The sequence below is a fragment of the Macaca nemestrina genome, chromosome 17, assembly GCF_043159975.1.
Source record: "Macaca nemestrina isolate mMacNem1 chromosome 17, mMacNem.hap1, whole genome shotgun sequence".
In the NCBI taxonomy this organism is placed as follows: domain Eukaryota; kingdom Metazoa; phylum Chordata; class Mammalia; order Primates; family Cercopithecidae; genus Macaca; species Macaca nemestrina.
The window spans coordinates 21004607-21022396 of record NC_092141.1 but is presented as its reverse complement, the minus strand read 5'-3'; the positions used below and the strand labels follow the sequence as shown (position 1 = coordinate 21022396).

Sequence of the window (17790 nt, the reverse complement as noted above, 5' to 3'; positions counted from 1 at the left end):
GTGAAACCCTGTCTCTACTAAAAATACCAAAATTAGCCAAGCGTGGTGGTGTAGGCCTGTAGTCCCAGCTCCTCAGGAGGCTGAGGCAGGAGAATCACTTGAACCCAGGAGGCAGACCCTGCAGTGAGCCGAGATCAAGCCACTGCACTCCAGCCTGGGCAACAGAGCGAGACTGTCTTAAAATAAATAAATAAATAAATAAATAAATAAATAAATAAATAAAATAGTACATATTGTATGATTCTGTTTACATGATGGTCTAGAGAAACCTAATTAGTCAACAATGCTAGAAGTCAGGGATAGTGGTTAAATCAAAGGGTAGGGCATTGCTGGGAAGAGGGCCCTAGGGAACCAGCAATGTTCTGTATTTTGATTTGGATGGTGGTCACGCGGGTATGAACATGAAGCTTACACCGTAATTAACAAAATATTAAAAGTAACCTGTGTGATTCACTGCACAGCTATGGGCAACAGGAGTGCCCCTTCAGGTGAACGAGAGGGGAGGGTTGGGATCTAAGGTTGAGCCTTGAAGAGCCTAATTAAGTCGCCTTTCAAAGAAGTCTGAGCCCCAAGAGTCCTGTGTGCCTTCAATCAAGTCCCTGCCCCTTTCTGGGATTCAGCCTCCCCATCTGTGGAGTGGATCCAAGGATCCCCAAGGCCTCTTCCCGCATTTCCGCCTCCCTTGGGAGAGGTGGCATTTCACTTCTATCCCAAACAAGGCTTCACAGGACAATTCCTTCCCAGGAGCTAGTAGCCACCCAGGCTGCGCACACGGGTGAGTACGTGCTCCTAGCACCAGTAGCCCTAGGGCACTAACTGCGTGAGAATTCATGCATGTCTTTCATTGCCTTAGGCTTCTATTTGCTCAACTGTAAAATGTAGTCAAGCATACCTATTTCTCAGGTTTCTGGTGATAAATTTCAGCGCAGTGTTTACTGAGCGCTTCCTGTGCTCCAGGGCTTTGCTATACACAGGTCGTGCACACAGCAAGTGCTTAATAAATGGTGGCTGCCTTGGGGACGATTAGAATGTCCATACAGGTTATTACGTCTTTTTAAGAAGGGTCCTTGCAGGGGTACCAAAGTTGCACGTGGGACAAACGCAGGACGGAAAAGCAGCCCGGCGCCCGGCGGCCGGCGGCGTCCCGTGTTGTTTTGTTTGGGGCTGCGAGCGGAACGCGGCCGGCGCGGTCCCTTTAAGAGGTGACTGGAATGTATCAAAACAAAAAGGCCGCGCGTCCACTGGCTGCGCGCCGCACGTGACCTCACAGCTGATTTCCTGGCCCCCCCACCTCCTTTTTGTTGCTGCCGCCGCCGCCGAGTGTCAGTTTCAGCGCCGCCGCCTGCGGTCTCCCAGGCCCTAACTACCCCACCGCCTGCCGCCTGCGCCCGCGCCCGAGCCCCGCCACGCGCCCGGGCCCTCGCCGCGCGTCCGGGCCCCCGCCGGCGCCGCCCGGGTCCCAGCGCCGCAGCCCCGCGCGCAGATGGCGCACTCGGCGGCCGCCGTGCCGCTGGGCGCGCTGGAGCAGAGCTGCCCCATCCGCGTGGAGCACGACCGCCGGCGCCGCCAGTTCACTGTCCGGCTCAACGGTAACGCGGCCCCGGTCCGCCCCGACCTTTTGTCTGCGAGCGAGCGGGACCCGCCGGGGCCGCCCCCTTTCTGGGCGCCAGTCCCCCGCGCGCCCGCGGCCCGGTCCCGGCCCGCCGCCCGGGAAGGCTGTTGCGAGCGTGCGCCGCGGGGTGGTCTCGGGCGGCCGGAGCTCCGGGCGCGAGCTGGGTTGCCCTCGGGGCCAGGTGGGGGCGCGGTCGGCGCTCCGGGAAGTGGAACGGGCTGGGCGGGGTCAGACTACCCGAGAGAACAGGGGCCAGGGCGGACAGGGGCCCCTGGAAAGGCAGAGGCAGGAGCTGGGGCTGCGCGGGTCTCCAGTCTCAGCCGCAGGGGAACCGCACCTGCTCAGGCCCAGTGTTCAGGGCTGTTGGGCACCCACTGAAGGCTCCTGTTGGAGATCCTGGGAAGGTGGTCAGCGGTGACCTGTCCCCTTCTGCGGGTGTTATATGGCTTCTTGCTGCCCCTGGGAATCTTAGTCTTTCTACACTTGGGAGGTCTGCGGACCTGGGGCTGACCGCAAAAGGGGCTTGTGGTCCTTTGCGGGGAGTGTTGGAGGGGGATGACTATCACTATCAAGACTTCAGTGGCTCTGGGAGTGGCCATTTGCCTCACTTCTGTGTGCCTCAGTTTTTCCCTCTCTGCAGTGGGAATAACACCAGTGCACACCCCACTGGCTAGCTGTAAGGATGAAAGACTGTGACAAATGTAAAGGATCAGACCAGCTCGTGGGGCATTAATAAGTGCTGGTAATTGTGGCTGGATGGTGATTCGTGAAGCCAGAAAGCAAGGGCAAGTCCTCCTTTAGTGTAGAGAAGTTTTTGTTTTTTGGAGACGGAGTCTCACTCTGTCACCCAGGCTGGAGTTCCTGTGGCACAATCTCGGCTCACTGCAACCTCTGCTTCCTGGGTTCAAGTGATTCTCCCGCCTCAGCCTCTCGAGTAGCTGGGATTACAGGCACCCACCACCACGCCCAGCTAATTTTTGTATTTTTAGTAGAGACAGGCTTTCACCATGTTGGCCAGGCTGGTTTTGAACTCCTGACTTCAGGTGATCCACCTGCCATGGTCTCCCAAAGTGCTGGGATTACAGGAGTGAGTCCCCACGCCTAGCCGGTGTAGAGAAGTTTTGACTGGCCCATCCCGCTCAGGAGGTCCCAAAACTACAAAAACAGGGCCGTGAACTCCCTGTGGCCCACCTCGCCCCAGTGGGAATGTCCAAGCTGGACCAGCCCTTAGAGGCCACTGTGCCCATTTTCAAGAAGGGAAGGTGGAGGGCCAGGAAAGGGAAAGGTTTGCCAGAGGTCAGGCCGAGAGTTGGACAGAGCTGGGATGGCCTCCTGACTGGTCTGACTCCCTGGACCGTGGGGCTCCTGTGAGCCACGTTTGGCTTCAGCCAGGAGGGGCCTCTGCCAGATCTCCGATGCTATTTGGAATGTGCCCAGTGTCGAGCCAGGCCCCACTACTGCTTTCGTGGATGGGACTGTCACAATACCCTGACAATGTTGTGACATACCACCCTGTGTTACAGATGAGGAAACTGAGGCTAGAGACCTTAGGAAATGATTGCCCAGTATCACCCAGAACTTCACCGTTGGCCCAACCAACCCTACACCACCAGGCAGAGGCCAGTCCTGCTACTGCTGGGGTGCCGGCAGGGCTTAGCTGGCGGTGACATTCGGGGCCCTGGCCACTCTGGGAGAGAGAGCTGGTGGCTTTCATATCCTCTCTTCTGAGGTTCCAGAGCGGCCTCTGGTTCCCTTGGGGGCTCAGGAGGCCCATTATCCTCAAACATAGAAAGAAGAGGGGATACATTGGGTTTGTTTTTTTTTTTTTTTTCTCTTCCAAGTGGGTACAGCCAAAGGACAGCCCTCCAGAGCTGGCTGTGGTCAGGGCTGTACATGCCCAGCCATATTTCTAAACTTACCCCCTTCTGGAACTTACTGCCCAGATAGCTGACCACAGATGTGGCTGGGGATCTCCCCAGCCACAAGCCCAGGGGAGAGAGAAGAAGGAGGCCAGAGGCCCCCAAGGGAGTGGCCGTGCAGCTCAGGGTGGGGCTTTTCTGGGCTTCCAGGCCGCAATGGGTTTGGGTGTGTGTCTTGCGACCAGAGAAGGGTCGTCTGAGTCTGGACCCAGGCCTCCCTGAGCTGATCAGGACAACAGGCTGTGGTATCATTCCCGACCTGTAAGGCAAGCCTGGAGGCTGGCGCTGTTGTGCCCACTGAGTGATACAAACACTGAGGCTGAGGGGTCAGCTAGCCCCAGGCGCCTGGTACAGACGTGTTCCTAGGCTGTCCACATAGCAGAGCTAGGCCGATTTCTCTTCCTGCGAGCTCTGGTTCTGAGTGAGGGAAAAAGTTTGAGCAGCTTCGTTTATTAAGCACTTAACAGCGTTCTAGGAGGCCCGGTGCACCTGGAGTCTCTTTATTTCATAGGCGCACAGCACAGGGAGAGGGGAAGCTGCATTTCCCGTATACAGATGGGGAGACTGAGACATGGGGAAGTGAAAAGACTTGCCCCAAGTCTTGCACCACAGAGGTGGAGGAGCTGTGATTCACCCCGTAAGTATTTGTTGAGCGCCTACTGTGCACCAAGCACTCTTAGGTGTTGGGGTCTTGTGTGGCTGACAGGCAGGGAAATGGACAAGAAATAGAGTCAGTTTTAATGTATCCTGGAAAACGAGGGCTCTCATGAGAGGTGCAGGGGCAAAGGTGAGGCTGTGTTGGGCAGGGCTGCTGTTTAGAATCTTGTGTCCAGGACGCCCCTCCCTGGAGGATGGCATTTCAGTGAAGACCCGAAGGAGTCAAGAAACAGAGCTACAAGAGGGAATAGTGTTCCAAGTGGAGGGAACAGCAAGAGCAAAGCTCTGCAGTGCCTGCGATGCCTGGTGTGTGCAGGATGGATCAAGAGGTCATGGGGAGCACGTGGTGCAGGGCCTGGAGGCCGTTGTCCGGTGGGCTTGGCTTTGACTCTGAGGCACCTAGGAGGGTCCTGAGCAGAAGAAAGACAGGATGCCCTGGCTCCCTCTGGCTGCTGCTCTAAGGGGAGCAAACTGTGAGGACCAGGACAGAGCAGGGACGTGGTTACTTTACTAGTCCAGGCACTGCAAAGAGGCGTGGGAGAAACGCCTAAATCCTGGACAGATGTGGAAAGAAGCATGGCTGTGACTTGCTTTTGGGTGATGAGAGGGAGGCTTGAGCTCGGGCTTGTCTGATCCCACATCCCCGTTCTGAAATGTAAGCTAGGCCAGGCGCGGTGGCTCACGCCTGTAATCCCAGCACTTTGGGAGGCCGAGACGGGCGGATCACGAGGTCAGGAGATCGAGACCATCCTGGCTAGCACGGTGAAACCCCGTCTCTACTAAAAAATACAAAAAACTAGCCGGGCGAGGTGGCGGGCGCCTGTAGTCCCAGCTACTCGGGAGGCTGAGGCAGGAGAATGGCGTAAACCCGGGAGGCGGAGCTTGCAGTGAGCTGAGATCCGGCCACTGCACTCCAGCCTGGGCGACAGAGCGAGACTCCGTCTCAAAAAAAAAAAAAAAAAAAAAATGCAAGCTTGTCATCACTTCGTAGATGGGGAAACCAAAGCACACAGCCTGTAGGCAGCTAAGCCGGAATCAAGCCCCTAGCCTTCATCTGAGGATGGTTTCTGAAGGTTGCAGACAGCTGGAAGAGACCCTCCACCTCCTGGGCAGCCCCTTCCTCAGCCTTCCCTCTCCCTCACAGGCAGGGCTGTGTGTCCCACTTGCTGCAAGGGAAGGGACACTTGAAGGTTGCAGAACCGTGGAACTTCCTGCATCCTCCCTAACCCCCATTTTGCAGACAGGAAGACTGAGGCCCCAGAGAGTCAGCTGCTGCCCCTGGCCTCCCTCAGCACCCCTGGATGCAGTGGAGCTGAGACCACAGCCCCAGGCCTTGGGAGGTGCTCAGATCACAGCCCCAGTATGAGGCCCCTGGCTGTGTTGGGCTGGGCTAGACCAGGGTCCTCTGGGGAGGGGAGGGACCTACGGCTGAGCCTCTCCAGGCTCACAGCTCCCTCTGCCTGATCCACCAATGAGCCACCAACATGTGGCTCCTTTCTGATCCAGGCTCTACTTACAGAGGTGCCGGAAAAGCCAGCCAGGGTGTCTGCTTGTCCTTGTCCAGGGCCACCGTTCCGGCAGCCTGGGCTCTGCCTCCGTCTGCCTCAGTGTCCTCATCTATATATTTTGATCCGCCAGCTCTTTTTGCGGGGCGGGTGTGGGCCGAGTGGAGAAAGCAGAGGTCAACACCTTCTGTAGACTCCACATCTCCCAGAGGTCTTGCGCCTGTCTCCTGTCTGCAAGCTTTGGTCTTTCTCTGTGATCGCCTCCCCTGACAATTTCCTGGCCCGCTTTGGTCCTGAGGTGGGGGAGGGGCAGAGAGAGCATGGGGGTACAGAGACCCAGGGATGGGTCCCCCATGAGCAGAGTAGCTTTAACTTTTCTCAGACCGGCCACATGATGCTGGTGGGGTTCTCACGCCCAGGAGGACGGAGGGTGGTGGTGATCGTCCCCGGACAGGTGAGGTCTCTGGGGCCGAGAGATGTCGGGACTGGCGTAAGATCACCTGGCAGAGTTGAGACTGGAACTGAGAGCCCTGCCCTGCCCTAGGCTTGCTCCTGCAGCTCCCAAGTGACAAGTACTGACCCCCTCTGTGCTAGTCTGAGGTCTGGAGCTCTCAAGGCAGCTCTTAGAGCCTAGCCCAGATAAGGACCTGGGGCCCGGACCAGGCCCAGAGACTGCGTGTGTTGTTGTGAGCTGAGACAGCAGGATCCACGGTGCCCAGAAATGAAAGCGTGGCTGACAGTGCTGCCCTGGTGTCCTGCTGTCCTATCATGGGGGCTGTGGGCGGCCAGTGGAGGCTTCTGGGCAGGTGACCTTTGGGCTCACCTGGAATGAGAAGGAAGGGTTCCCGGAGGCCCTGGGCAGAAAGGTGGCAGGCAGGGGAACAGCCACCAAAGCAGGGTGGCCAGAGAGGCAGCTGGACCCCAGGCACGTTTAGAAAGCTGTGTCCACAGCCCTGCCGAGGGTCAGGTCAGATGAGAAAGGCAAGGCGAGGAGGAGCCAAGGACCTTGGTCAAGCTGTGGGGACTTGGGCATTTTCCTGGGATTTCCAGACAGGTTTGGGGCAGGACAAGGAGTTGAGCGCGAGGACCGGTATTGCATTTGTGGGCTGTGTTGTGGGTGTAGACACTTGTGACTGGGTGGCCTTTGAAGGCCCTCCAAGGTGGAGTTCAGGCCCTGGCCGGATGCTCTGAGGTTGCCGCCCAGGAGCCCGGCTCCTCGCCACCCACTGCCATGTGGTCTGGCCCATGTAGGGTGTCCATTTAAACTTGATCTTTTCCTCACGTGTAGCCCCACCACCACTATGGCCTCCCCAGATGCCCTCTGTTCCCCTTTCAGCCTGAAGACCCTCCTTTGACTCAGCCCTATCGCCAGTCAACTCCACACACCTTCCTGACTCTCATTCCAGGTCAGCCCAAACATGACCTGTCCAGAGGCCTCCCCTGACCGCCCGCAGCCCCCGTGATGGGAGCAGGACACCAGGGCAGCACTGTCAGCCACGCTTTCATTTCTGGGCACCGTGGATCCTGCTGTCTCATCTCACAGTGACACAGGCACAGCCTCTGGGCCTGGCCCAGGCCCCAGGCCCTTATCTGGGCTAGGCTCTAAGAGCTGCCTTGAGAGTTCCAGACCTCAGACTAGAACAGAAGGGGTTAGTACTTGTCACTTGGGAGCCACAGGAGCAAGCCTAGGGCAGGGCAGGGCCCTCAGTTCCAGTCTCAACTCTGCCAGGTGATCCTACGCCAGTCCCGACACCTCTCTGCCCCAGAGACCTCACCTGTCCCGGGACGATCACCACCACCCTCCTCCCTCCTGGGCCTCAGTTTCCCCATCTGTACATGGGGCTGTGAGAATCCTACCTGTTTAGTGGGATGGTTGTGAGGATTGTCGTGTGGAGAGAGCAGAGCACGAGCCTGCCTCATGCTGGGGCTGCACACGCTTGGGCCACCACTGTTCCTGTCCTGCTGTCTCCTGGGAGCCACAGCCCGAGGTGCGGGCCCGGCTGTGGGAAGGCCGGCATGCTGGTCCAGCCAGTTGTCCACAGGTCTGCCGCAAGGCCCTAGTGTGTGTCTGGCAGAGGCAGAACAGCAGTTGTTTTAGTTGGACAAATATTTCTTGGGTGTCTACCCTGAGCTGGGTGCCTGGAATATGGTAGTGGCTGAGCTGTGCGATCACTGAGGGCCAATGGGAAGCAGAGGCCTCCCAGGGTCAGGCCCATCCATGGCCCAGGTGGCTACTCCAGAAATGCTGACGCAGGGCGTGCACAGAGGAGCAGAAATGAGCTTGCCAGGCTTCTTGTGTCCACCTCCCTGCTCTGCGGGGACTGTGCTGGAGCAAAAGCTGAGCTCTTTTTGGTAGCTTGCAGGACTCTGTGTGGTCTGGCCCCAGGATCTCTGACTTGGCTTCCCAACCCTCACCCCCGGCTTGTTCGGGCCCAGCCACTCTGGCCTCCTTGCTCTTCCTTCAACCTCCTATCCCAGGGCCTTTGCACATGCTGTTCTCGCCAGTGGATGGCTCATACCCCACATCTCCTTTGGGGTCCCTGTATGCCCTCTTTACAGTGGCAGTCCTGCCCCTCCCCACCCACCCCTCCTCTGCTGTGTAGTGATCCTTGGCACCTGTCAGCTTATCACCTGTGATGTATGTATGTATGTATTTAGAGACAGGGTCTCATTCTCACCCAGGCTGGAGTGCAGTGATACAATCATATCTCACTGCAGCCCCAAACTCCTGGGCTCAAGTGATCCTCCCGTCTCAGCCTCCCAAATAGCTGGGACCATAGGTGTGTACCACCATGCTCAGCTACCCTTTTTTTTTTTTTTTTTTTAGATGGAGTTTTGCTCTTGTTGCCCAGGCTGGAGTGCGATGGTGCGGTCTCGGCTCACTGCAGTCTCCGCTTCCCGGGTTCAAGTGATTCTCCTGCTTCAGCTTCCCAAGTAGCTGGGATTACAAGTACCCGCTACCACGCCCAGCTAATTTCTGTATCTTTAGTAGAGATGGGCTCTCACCACGTTGGCCAGGCTGGTCTCGAACTCCTGACCTCAGGTGATCCGCCCGCCTTGGCCTCTCAGAGTGCTGGGATTATAGGAGTGGGTCACTGTGCCTGGGCAACTTTTATTTTTATTTTTGTAGAGACTGGGTCATCATGTTGCCCAGGTTGGTCTCCAGCTCCTGGGCTCAAGCGATCCTCCTACCTCTGCCTCCTGAAGTGCTGGGATTACAGGCATGAGTCACCGTGCCCGGCCCCTGTATTATTTATGATTATATTACTTATTATGTGTCTTCCTCAGTAGGTAAGATCCATGAGGAAGAGTTTCATCAGTTTTGTTCACTGCTGCCTGCCCTGCAGCCCAAACACTGCTGGAACATAGCAGGCCCTTAATGAGCCTGGGGTAATTAAATGGCCAGGTTAGGTAGGCAGCTCCCTTGGTGACCGGGTCAGTCTCAAAATAGCCTCCTCTCTCTGCTCGCCTGTCCTGGGTGAGTTGAATTAACCCCAGCAGGTGGGGAGCCAAGAACCACATCCCTTGCTGCGTAGCCAGGACAGGCGGCAGTGGCCACAGCTGGGCCTTGGCCAGGGTGGCAGGCACAGTCCACAGAAGGACAGTCAGGCCCACAAGGAGGAGGCAGCAGGGCCGGTGCGGGGGCGGGGCTGCCGGCATGAGGGGAGTGGGGCTGGGGAACCCTCAGCTGGGCCTGGCGGGAACGGGGAAAGGGCATCGGTCAGAGGGAAATGCCTAGGCGATGGCGGGTGCAGGAAGTAGCAGGTGTGTTGGTGGAGCAGAAAGAATGGCTGTGGCTCAGGACCTGCGGGCCTGGGCTCCAGCGTCATCTCGGCCTGCTGTGTGACTTGGATCCCTGGATCTCAGTAGTTCCTCCTCTGGAAATGGGGAGATGAATTGTAGCCATCTCCTGAGGCTTTGGGGAGAATCAAAGGAGAGACCAAGGGCCAGAAAGCCTCCTTGCTGCCGTTGGCCCCGGTTCCGGTGGCCCTGGACTAGTGGTTGGACCTCTTGGCCCGTCAGCCTTCCCCTCGTGTCACCCAGCGCAGGCTTTAGGGGCAGATTCTCTGGGGCTTTGAAGTTAAAGCACGTGAAACACAGCGTGCTTTTAAAGAGTGGAGAAAGTGCCAGCGTGTTGAGTCTCCCACCTTGGAACCTCTGCCCTGGCCATGCCCCTGCACCACCTTCCCGGCACTCCCCTCTCAACTCAGAGGCTTTGGGGAGAATCAAAGGAGAGACGGAGGGCCACTGAGCTGGGCACGGTGACTTCCCCTCCATTGGAGGGGCCTCCCTGACGGCCCCCTCCCAGCTTGTTTATTTCATTCACACACTTGGCGCTCCCTGAAACTAGAAACCTCAGTGTTGTCCTAGGCTCCCCTTTCCCTGCTCGACCACATCCGAGCCATCAGTAAATCCTGCTGGCTACACTTTCAGATACCATCCAGTCAAAACACTGCTCCACACAGCCACACTGCCCCCGCCCTGGTCTGTGTTCTGTCTTCACCCTCTGGGCTCCCTGCCCCTGCTCCCCATCCGTTCTCCCCACAGTGGCAGCAGAATCCGTGAATCGCATCCGTCCCTTTGCTGAGGGGCTTCCAGTGGCGCCCAGCTCAGAATGCTTAGGAGGCTCTGCAGGACCTGCCCTATCACCTCCCTGCCCCCATCTCTGCCCTTCCCCTCACCCACCCCACTCCAGCTGCCCCTCATTCAGGCCCACTCCCGCCTCAGAGCCTTTGCAATGGCTGTTCCCTCTGCCCAGAACACCGTTCCCTCAGAATGGCTGGTGCCCTCTCCTTCCTGTCTTCACCTGCCCCCATTCCCTGGCATCCTACACATCCACTTGCTTTTCATGTTTATTCTTTCTCCCGTTTGGGTTTCATGGAGGTAGGACTCCTTGTCTGGCTTGTTTGCTGCTATATTCCCAGCATCTGAAACAGTACCTGGGGCTCAGGAAACATTTGGTGGATGGATAAGTGGATGGGTGGGTCGATGGATGGATGGGTAGGTGGAGAGGCAAACAGATGAGACACTGAAAACTGTGGTTAGGAAAAACTTCAGTTCATTGTTTGCCCAGCAGGAGTTTGGGGTGGACTGGTGAGCTCCAGGCCTGGCAGGCCTGGTGGAGTGTGAAGACGCATTTGTTACTGTCTCCCGTGTCCAGCGTCATGGACTCTGCCACGGGCCTCTGATCTTGCCTGCTGCATCTCGGTCAGGGTCCAGCAGGTGGTCCTGATGCATGGCACAGCGCTGCCTCTCTTGTCTCTTCATGCTCTGCCTTAGTCGCAGATTTGCTGAGCCCTGTTCTGTGTCCAATGCTGGGTCCTGGGGCCAGATCCGGGGGTGTGGTGGGGTGGGGATGCAGAGAGCAGGGCTACAGAAGGGGTGGTAGGGCTCTGGGATGCTAAGACTGACGTAGTAGCAGAGGTTCAGGTGTTCTAAGCACTGCTGTAAGCATGTCACAGAGGTTACCTCATTTAATTTTCCAAACCAGCCTATGAAGGACATTTTATTGTATCCCCACTTTATGGATGAGGGGACTGAGGCGCCGAGAGGTTATTCAGGATTTAGCTGTAGCAGTTGAATGGCCCCCAATGCCTGTCCCTCCACCCCAGTCTCTGCACCTGAGTCCACTGGGATGGGAGTCAGCATAGGCTTACTTGTCTCCACAACCCCCAGGATGTCATGACCGGGCCGTCCTGCTCTATGAGTACGTGGGCAAGCGGATCGTGGACCTGCAGCACACCGAGGTCCCAGATGCCTACCGTGGGCGCGGCATCGCCAAGCACCTCGCCAAGGTAGGGTAGGCAGGCGGCAGGGCCAGGTGGGAGCAGGGACGTGGGGGCTGCCACCCTCCCTCAGAGGAGACGGTGGCCCTGGTGGCCAGTCCAGCCTGCTTCTTGGCCCTGGGTCCTCTCCAGGCCAGTGGCAGCGTTTCTGGGCCCAGGCTCCTGTTCAAGACCCTGGCGTGGCTGAGCCTCCAGGATCCTTACACACCTCCTGTGTGGCAGGTGCTTCGTGGGAGCCCCATTCCCGCCCCCAGCCCCTTCATCAGGGAATCCCAAATCCCAGGCTGTCTGGAGAGAGGTTTGGGCTTGGGGAAGGGAGTTACAGCCAGAGCAAAGCAGGCCCTGAGGGCTGCTGCTGGGACTTAGCTGGGCCGTGGGCAGGCTTCCCTCCTCCACCCTCACCCCGCCAGGAGAATTGCAGGCAGCCTTTGCCCTCCATGCTGTCTGGGGCATGGGAGCTTGTACCTCCCTGAGGAGACGTGATGTGTTTTTCCCTTGTGTACTGGACCAGTCTGTGGGGATCATCCCAGGTGATGCTGAAAGAAGAGAATTACTGAGCAGGGCAAAGTGGGTGGCCAGGGAGCCGGGGCCTGGGGAGGGAGCAGACGATGCCACCTTTCTGGTGCCGGCTGCAGGCCCTGACCGCTGTCCTCTCTGCCCGGCTCCCAGGCCGCCCTGGACTTCGTGGTGGAGGAGGACCTGAAGGCCCATCTCACCTGCTGGTACATCCAGAAGTACGTCAAGGAGAACCCCCTGCCGCAGTACCTGGAGCGCCTGCAGCCGTAACCCTGGCCTGCAGGCGGGAGCGCTCCCTGCCGGACTCTTCCACGTGGCCTTTGCCCGGCCCTACGTGCTCTCAGGAACCTGGTCCCACTGGGAACAGACTCAGAGTTATTTTTGTAAGGACACTTATCTGTGCTCCACGTCCAGATCCCTGGAGGCCGCTGACCAATGATGGGCGGTGACCCGGTAACTGAGGTGGCAAGGAGGCCGGGTCGTCCCGGCAGCTCCCTCTCTGCAGAGACCAGCAGCTTGGTGGGAGGCCTGTGGGCCGCACTAGGGGCTAGAGCCAGCCTGCATCCCGCCCGCCGGGTTCCACGTGGAGATCAGCAGGAGGGCCAGTGCGGGACCCCTGCTGCCACCTCTCCTGGGCCCGTGTCCTTTCTGGAAATTAGGAAGGTGTGCCCCAGAGCCAAGAGGAGCAATAAGAAACCTCGTGTGCCAGCTTCTGAGGGTGGCAGCGCCAGACCCCACCTGCCACCAGCGCTGCCCCTTTCTCAGACCCCCATCCCCAGTACAGGCAGGGCCCTGGAAGGGAGCAGCTCTCGCTGACAGAAACCAGGAGAGTGAAGGATGGAGCACTGGCCAGGCTCAGTTGCACGTGCGGTTCACACATGTGAACACACAGGATGTGGTCTACAGGCGGGCTGGTGGTGGGTGCCGTGGGTGCTTTCCTCTCCTTGGTACCCCCACCTTTTTTTTGGGCCTCTCGTGTAGGTTCTGCAGGAAACCAAGACCCCATCCCCCTGGGCTGCTGTCCCCTATACCCTTGTCTGCTGGGAGCAGCTCCAAGGGGGCCTGAGCAGCTGCAGGCCTGCCCCTTGCTGGCCTTGGCCACCTGCCTGAGCCTTCTCCGAGAAGATGCCTTGGAGCTGGGGTGGGAGAGAGGCTGACTGTTCTCCAAAAACGTCATCAGCATCCAAGAGGAAGAAACATCAGACGGGTTTCTGTGCTGCTGCCAGACATCAGTGTCCTCTTTTGGGCTGGCTAAGCTGGATACACTCTGCTGCCCGTCCGGCCCTGGGCTCCTCCCCAACCCAGCCTTCCTGGGTGCAGTCCAGGAGACACACCAGCACACTTTGGTGGGACCAGCCTTTCCCGGGCATGCTGGCTTCCCCTGGGGCTGGCTCAGGTCCTGCCCTCTTGTGTCAACTCTAACAAGGGTCAGATTGGTCCCTGCTCCTCTGTAGAGCTGGAGGGTGACCCTGGAGCCAGGGGCCCTTTAGGGCTGAGACATTGGTTAGTCAACACCACATCCCTTGGGAGTGATGCATTCCCACCAGGCTTCGGGGGGTGTCAGGCTGGGCTCTGGGCAGTACAGGGAGAGGTCGACTCCCCCGGTGCAGCGGCCGTGGTTGCCATGGTGACTCCTCCCTCTGACTCCATGCGCAGGCGCTGGCTGGCCTATGGTTGCATTTTCCACTCACCTCCTTGCTATCCCCAGTCTTGGCACCGAGACCCCCCGCATTCCTTCTCCAGCCACAGCAGCTCAGGGGTCTTCCTGCCTGGACACAGGACCATGGAGACCTGCATGTGCAGGGAGGCCTGGCATCCTGCCGATGGGGGTCCTGGAGCCCCAGAGTCTCCTCGAAACTCCTGCTGTGGGTCACAGCGTGGACCAGCAGGGGTCACCATCCCGAGCACCCCCCCCCATCCCTGCCCCTTGCCCTGTGGCAGATGCTCCTGCCCTGGCCTCCAGGAATTCGGCTCTTTTGCAGAGGGCTTGTGTGAGAGGTCGGAGGCAGGAGGTGGGCTGAGCTGCTCCGGGTCCCCTCCACGGCTAGGGGTGGCCCATTGCTGGCAGAATTTAAGGAAAGAGGAAGTTGTAGGCACAGAGGATGGGCAGCCAGGCCTGGGCCTTCCCCTTACTGTCCTGGGGCAGCAGGGCTAGGGGCCTCCTTTCCCCTCCCTAAGGTCACCCCCTTCCCATCCACACGTCCCTCCCCACGTTCAAGCACGTAGTCCATCATGACCCCCCAGGAGCTCAGTGAGCTGAGGCCGTGTCCCTGTGGCCTCCAGCCCACCTTGCAGTGGCAGTACAAGGAGGCCCCCACAGGAAGCCCTTGAGAGCCAGGAGGGAATGGGCCTGGCCCCACCCTGTTCCCACGCTCACCTAAGATTCCTCCCCCTGTGTTCTAGCAGGTGACTCTCCATCCGGCCAGCCCACAACCAATACTTGAACCAGGAGGCTTGGGGTGGTGGAGGCCCGCAGAGGCCCTGGGCCCAGGAACCGAGGCTAGGGCTTTCCCAGGAGGCCTGATCCAAGCTCCCGCTGGTGTGACCTGGCCTCGCCTCGCCTCGGGCTGCCTTACATCACCGCTAACCCACGCCGGGGCTAGGCAGGGCTTCGTGGGACCTGGCCCAAGGTCTCCAGCAGAGCAATAACCACATCTCCCCAGGTCGGGTCGCCACAGACACCCTGCCCTGGAGCCCCCAGCCCATCCCGTCTGGTGCTACCCTGTCTGCCTGGCAGCCCAGCCTCACCCCTCCCATCGGGTCACCTGGGAGTCCTTGGTAAGGATGCCACCACATGGGGCCGGTTTATGCATCTGGGCGAGAGCCAGAGTGGGGCAGGGGATGCTCGGGGGCCTGCAGGTCTCCCACAGAGCTGCTTTCCTGCCCGCCTCACCCTGTGGGTTTCTATTTTCTTGCCCGGTCAAAATAGGCAGTGACTCGTGCCTTTCCTCCTCAGGGCCCGTGGCAGGGTGTGGACCCAGCTGGCCCCGGGACCGCCCCCTTCCTCATTCTCCAAGCTCCTCAGCAGGTCTCAGAGGAACGTTTCCGTAAAAGGTGTGGCCTGACTTGCAGTGCTGTCCCCATGCTGTTGCCTTCCCCACAGCAACCTGCTGGTCAGCCCTGTCCTTAACTGGTGGGGAGGTTTAGGTGGGATGGGGGAGGCGGGCTTCCCTACCTGGTCTGGCCTCTCTTCTCAGTCCTCAGCCCAGCCTTCAGTGTGGAAAGCGAGACCCTGAGTGGCACTGGGGCTTGGCTGAGGTCTCCCCGCAGGATAACAGTGACTTCAGGACCCCAGACCCCAGTCTGGGCAGCTCTGCCTTTCCAGCTGGCCCAGCCCCCACATCACAGTTCCCTGCCATCTCCAGGTGCAAAAGCCCACGAGGCCACAGCCCAGCTATGAAGCAGAGTGATTTTGTGGGGTTTCCTAGGAAGGGGCAGTGATGTCATCATGCATGAGATCCGCTGTGCCATAAGAAGTCGCTCCTTTGGGATTTCTGGTCCACTGCAGGGAGGTGAGGCCCAGCCTCATGTCAACACATGCCCATCAAGGAAAGCTGTGGCTAATGCTTACAAAACAAGTGAAAATCTTGTGCCCAGGGCCACATCTCATTCCATGCCAGCTGCTGAGGGAGGGAACAGACTGCAGGACAATGTCTCCTAGTTCCCACTCAGGGTTACATGGCTACTCAGAATGAAAGAGAAAGTGTCAGGCCCGTTGCAATCTTTCTGTTTTTGTTTTTGGAGATGGAGTCTCGCTCTGTCGCCCAGGCTGGAGTGCAGTGGTGTGATCTTGGCTCACTGCAACCTCCACCTCCCGGGTTCAAGCAATTCTCCTGCCTCAGCTTCCCAAGTAGCTGGGATTACAGGTGCTTGCCACCGCGCCCAGCTAATTTTTGTATTTTTAGTAGAGACGGGGTTTCACCATGTTGGCCAGGCTGGTCTCGAACCCCTGACCTCAAATGATCCACCCGCCTTGGCCTCCCAAAGTGTTGGGATTACAGGTGTGAACCACCTCACCCGGTCCCGTTGCAATCTTATTCCACTTTGTTTTCACAGCAGTCCCGTGACATGCCTATTATTAGGCCTATTTGATAGATGAGACTGAAACTCAAATCGGGGTCACAAGCCAAAGCCCATGCCACTTGAAGGGCTCAGGATCCAGCCCAGCTCCCGTCCTCTTGGTGGCATCGAGCTTGTGTGATATGAGGTCTTATGTCTGCTTGTGGTGACAGATGGCCTTGAAAGCAATAAACATAAAACTTCCAGCAACTTCCCACTCAGCTGCAAGCCTGCGAAGGGTCCTGCCTCGAGCCATAAGGTGAGCGGCTAACCAGTGCTGGGCTGGTATGGAGAAGGCTGAATCGCCTGTGAGGCTGGGGTTGTAGGCAGGAATATTCACGGAGCCCCTGACCATACACTCACACTGCTCTTCCTCAGTTCAGGGTTCTTGGATTTGCTCAAGTCCACCCAAATATCCCTTTACAATTCTCAGGGTCCCACTCCTTCCAGATCCAATGCCCTAAATTTTACGTAAGAGTTCCGGCTCCGTCTCAAAAAAAAAAAAAAAAGAGTTCCGGCAAGGCTGTGAATTCAACTTGTGTTGTAACTGCAACCTGCAGGATCAAATTTAGGGTTATGTTTTCAGTTGTATCAGTCTTATGGCTACAATATATTAAAGAGATTCTTTTCTGGTTATCCAAGATGCTGTCTGTTTTTCTATCCAAGTCTTGAGTTGGGTTTATCACTTCTGCTGCCTCCAGTGTAGTCAGAAGCCAACAGTCTCTCCAGCTGTCCCCGTGACGTGAAGGGCTTCAGCCATTTGGTCTCCAGCTTTGCCTTCAAGAGACACTTCACCCCAGGCACTTAAAATAGGTGATGTTGTAAGGACTAGTTTTGTCACTGAATGCTGTGACTTTCCAGGGTACCACATCCCCTCTGACAGTGAGGTCATTACTGCGTTCCAGCCCAATCCAGGCAGATAACCAATCCCCGATTTCCAGCATTAAGGGTCTATTTCTAGGAAGTCATTCCTGCTACCAAGGACATTATCAGTCAGTGAAGAGTCAGGAAAATGGAAATTGCCCAGGCGCTTCAGAGTGGATTTAATGCAGGGGACTGGTTATGAAAACTGATGGAAAAATGAGAAGAGAGAGTGAAAAGGTGAGATTGCCCAAATATTGGTAAGTGCAGGAAAAGTGCACTTTTACATGGAGGCTGGAGGAACAGGTGTCACCCAGAAGTGCCTGGGGATCACAGGGCTGCTGAGGGTGCTCCTGGTAGAACCTTGCTGGCTGAACAAGACCAAGGTGTGTGCCTGCCTGCTGATGACTGCTGCTGTTGCCAGCACTAAAAAACCCCCCAGATCCAGGAACTTTACTGCCTTCTGATGGATCAGTGCTTCCTACCAGTGGGAACAAATTGGAAGCCCACTGGTAAGGGCTCTAGCAAATGTAGTTTGCAGGCTTCCAGCCTCTCTGTGATCAGAGGAGGGAAGGGATCTGGCAACCAACCAACAGACAGTCAGGGCAAGCAGAAATATTCTTACCTGCAGGGGCTGTGGCATATGACATAATGCCAGTCCATTGGTACCAAGGCTGAGGCAAAACATCTAGAGGATGACAGACCCCAGAGCCAGGCAGACCAAGAATGGATGGATAGTGGGTAGATGGTTGGGTGATAGATGGAGGGGTAGATGAGTGGGTGGGTGGGTAAGTGGGTAGATGGATGTGTGGATCGGTGAGAGAATGGTTATTAGCAATACCAGCTCATCTGCCATCACTAATACCAGCACATCA

At 57.6% G+C, this 17790-nt stretch overlaps 1 protein-coding gene across 2 annotated transcripts; it reads left to right on the top strand.

The window, feature by feature from the left end:
- Positions 1-1315: 1315 nt before the first annotated feature.
- LOC105493312 (N-acetyltransferase domain containing 1) lies at positions 1316-16690 on the top strand. 2 transcript variants are annotated; one of them, XM_011760867.2, is made up of 4 exons: positions 1316-1589; positions 4043-4168; positions 11370-11488; positions 12149-16690. In XM_011760867.2, exons 1-4 carry the CDS (start codon positions 1484-1486, stop codon positions 12263-12265), a joined length of 468 nt encoding a protein of 155 aa, XP_011759169.1. In that variant the 5' UTR covers positions 1316-1483; the 3' UTR covers positions 12266-16690. The 2 variants fall into 2 exon arrangements, with proteins under 2 accessions (XP_011759169.1, XP_011759170.1); XM_011760868.2 differs by lacking the exon at positions 4043-4168 and having other exon boundaries at positions 1326-1589.
- Positions 16691-17790: the final 1100 nt, after the last annotated feature.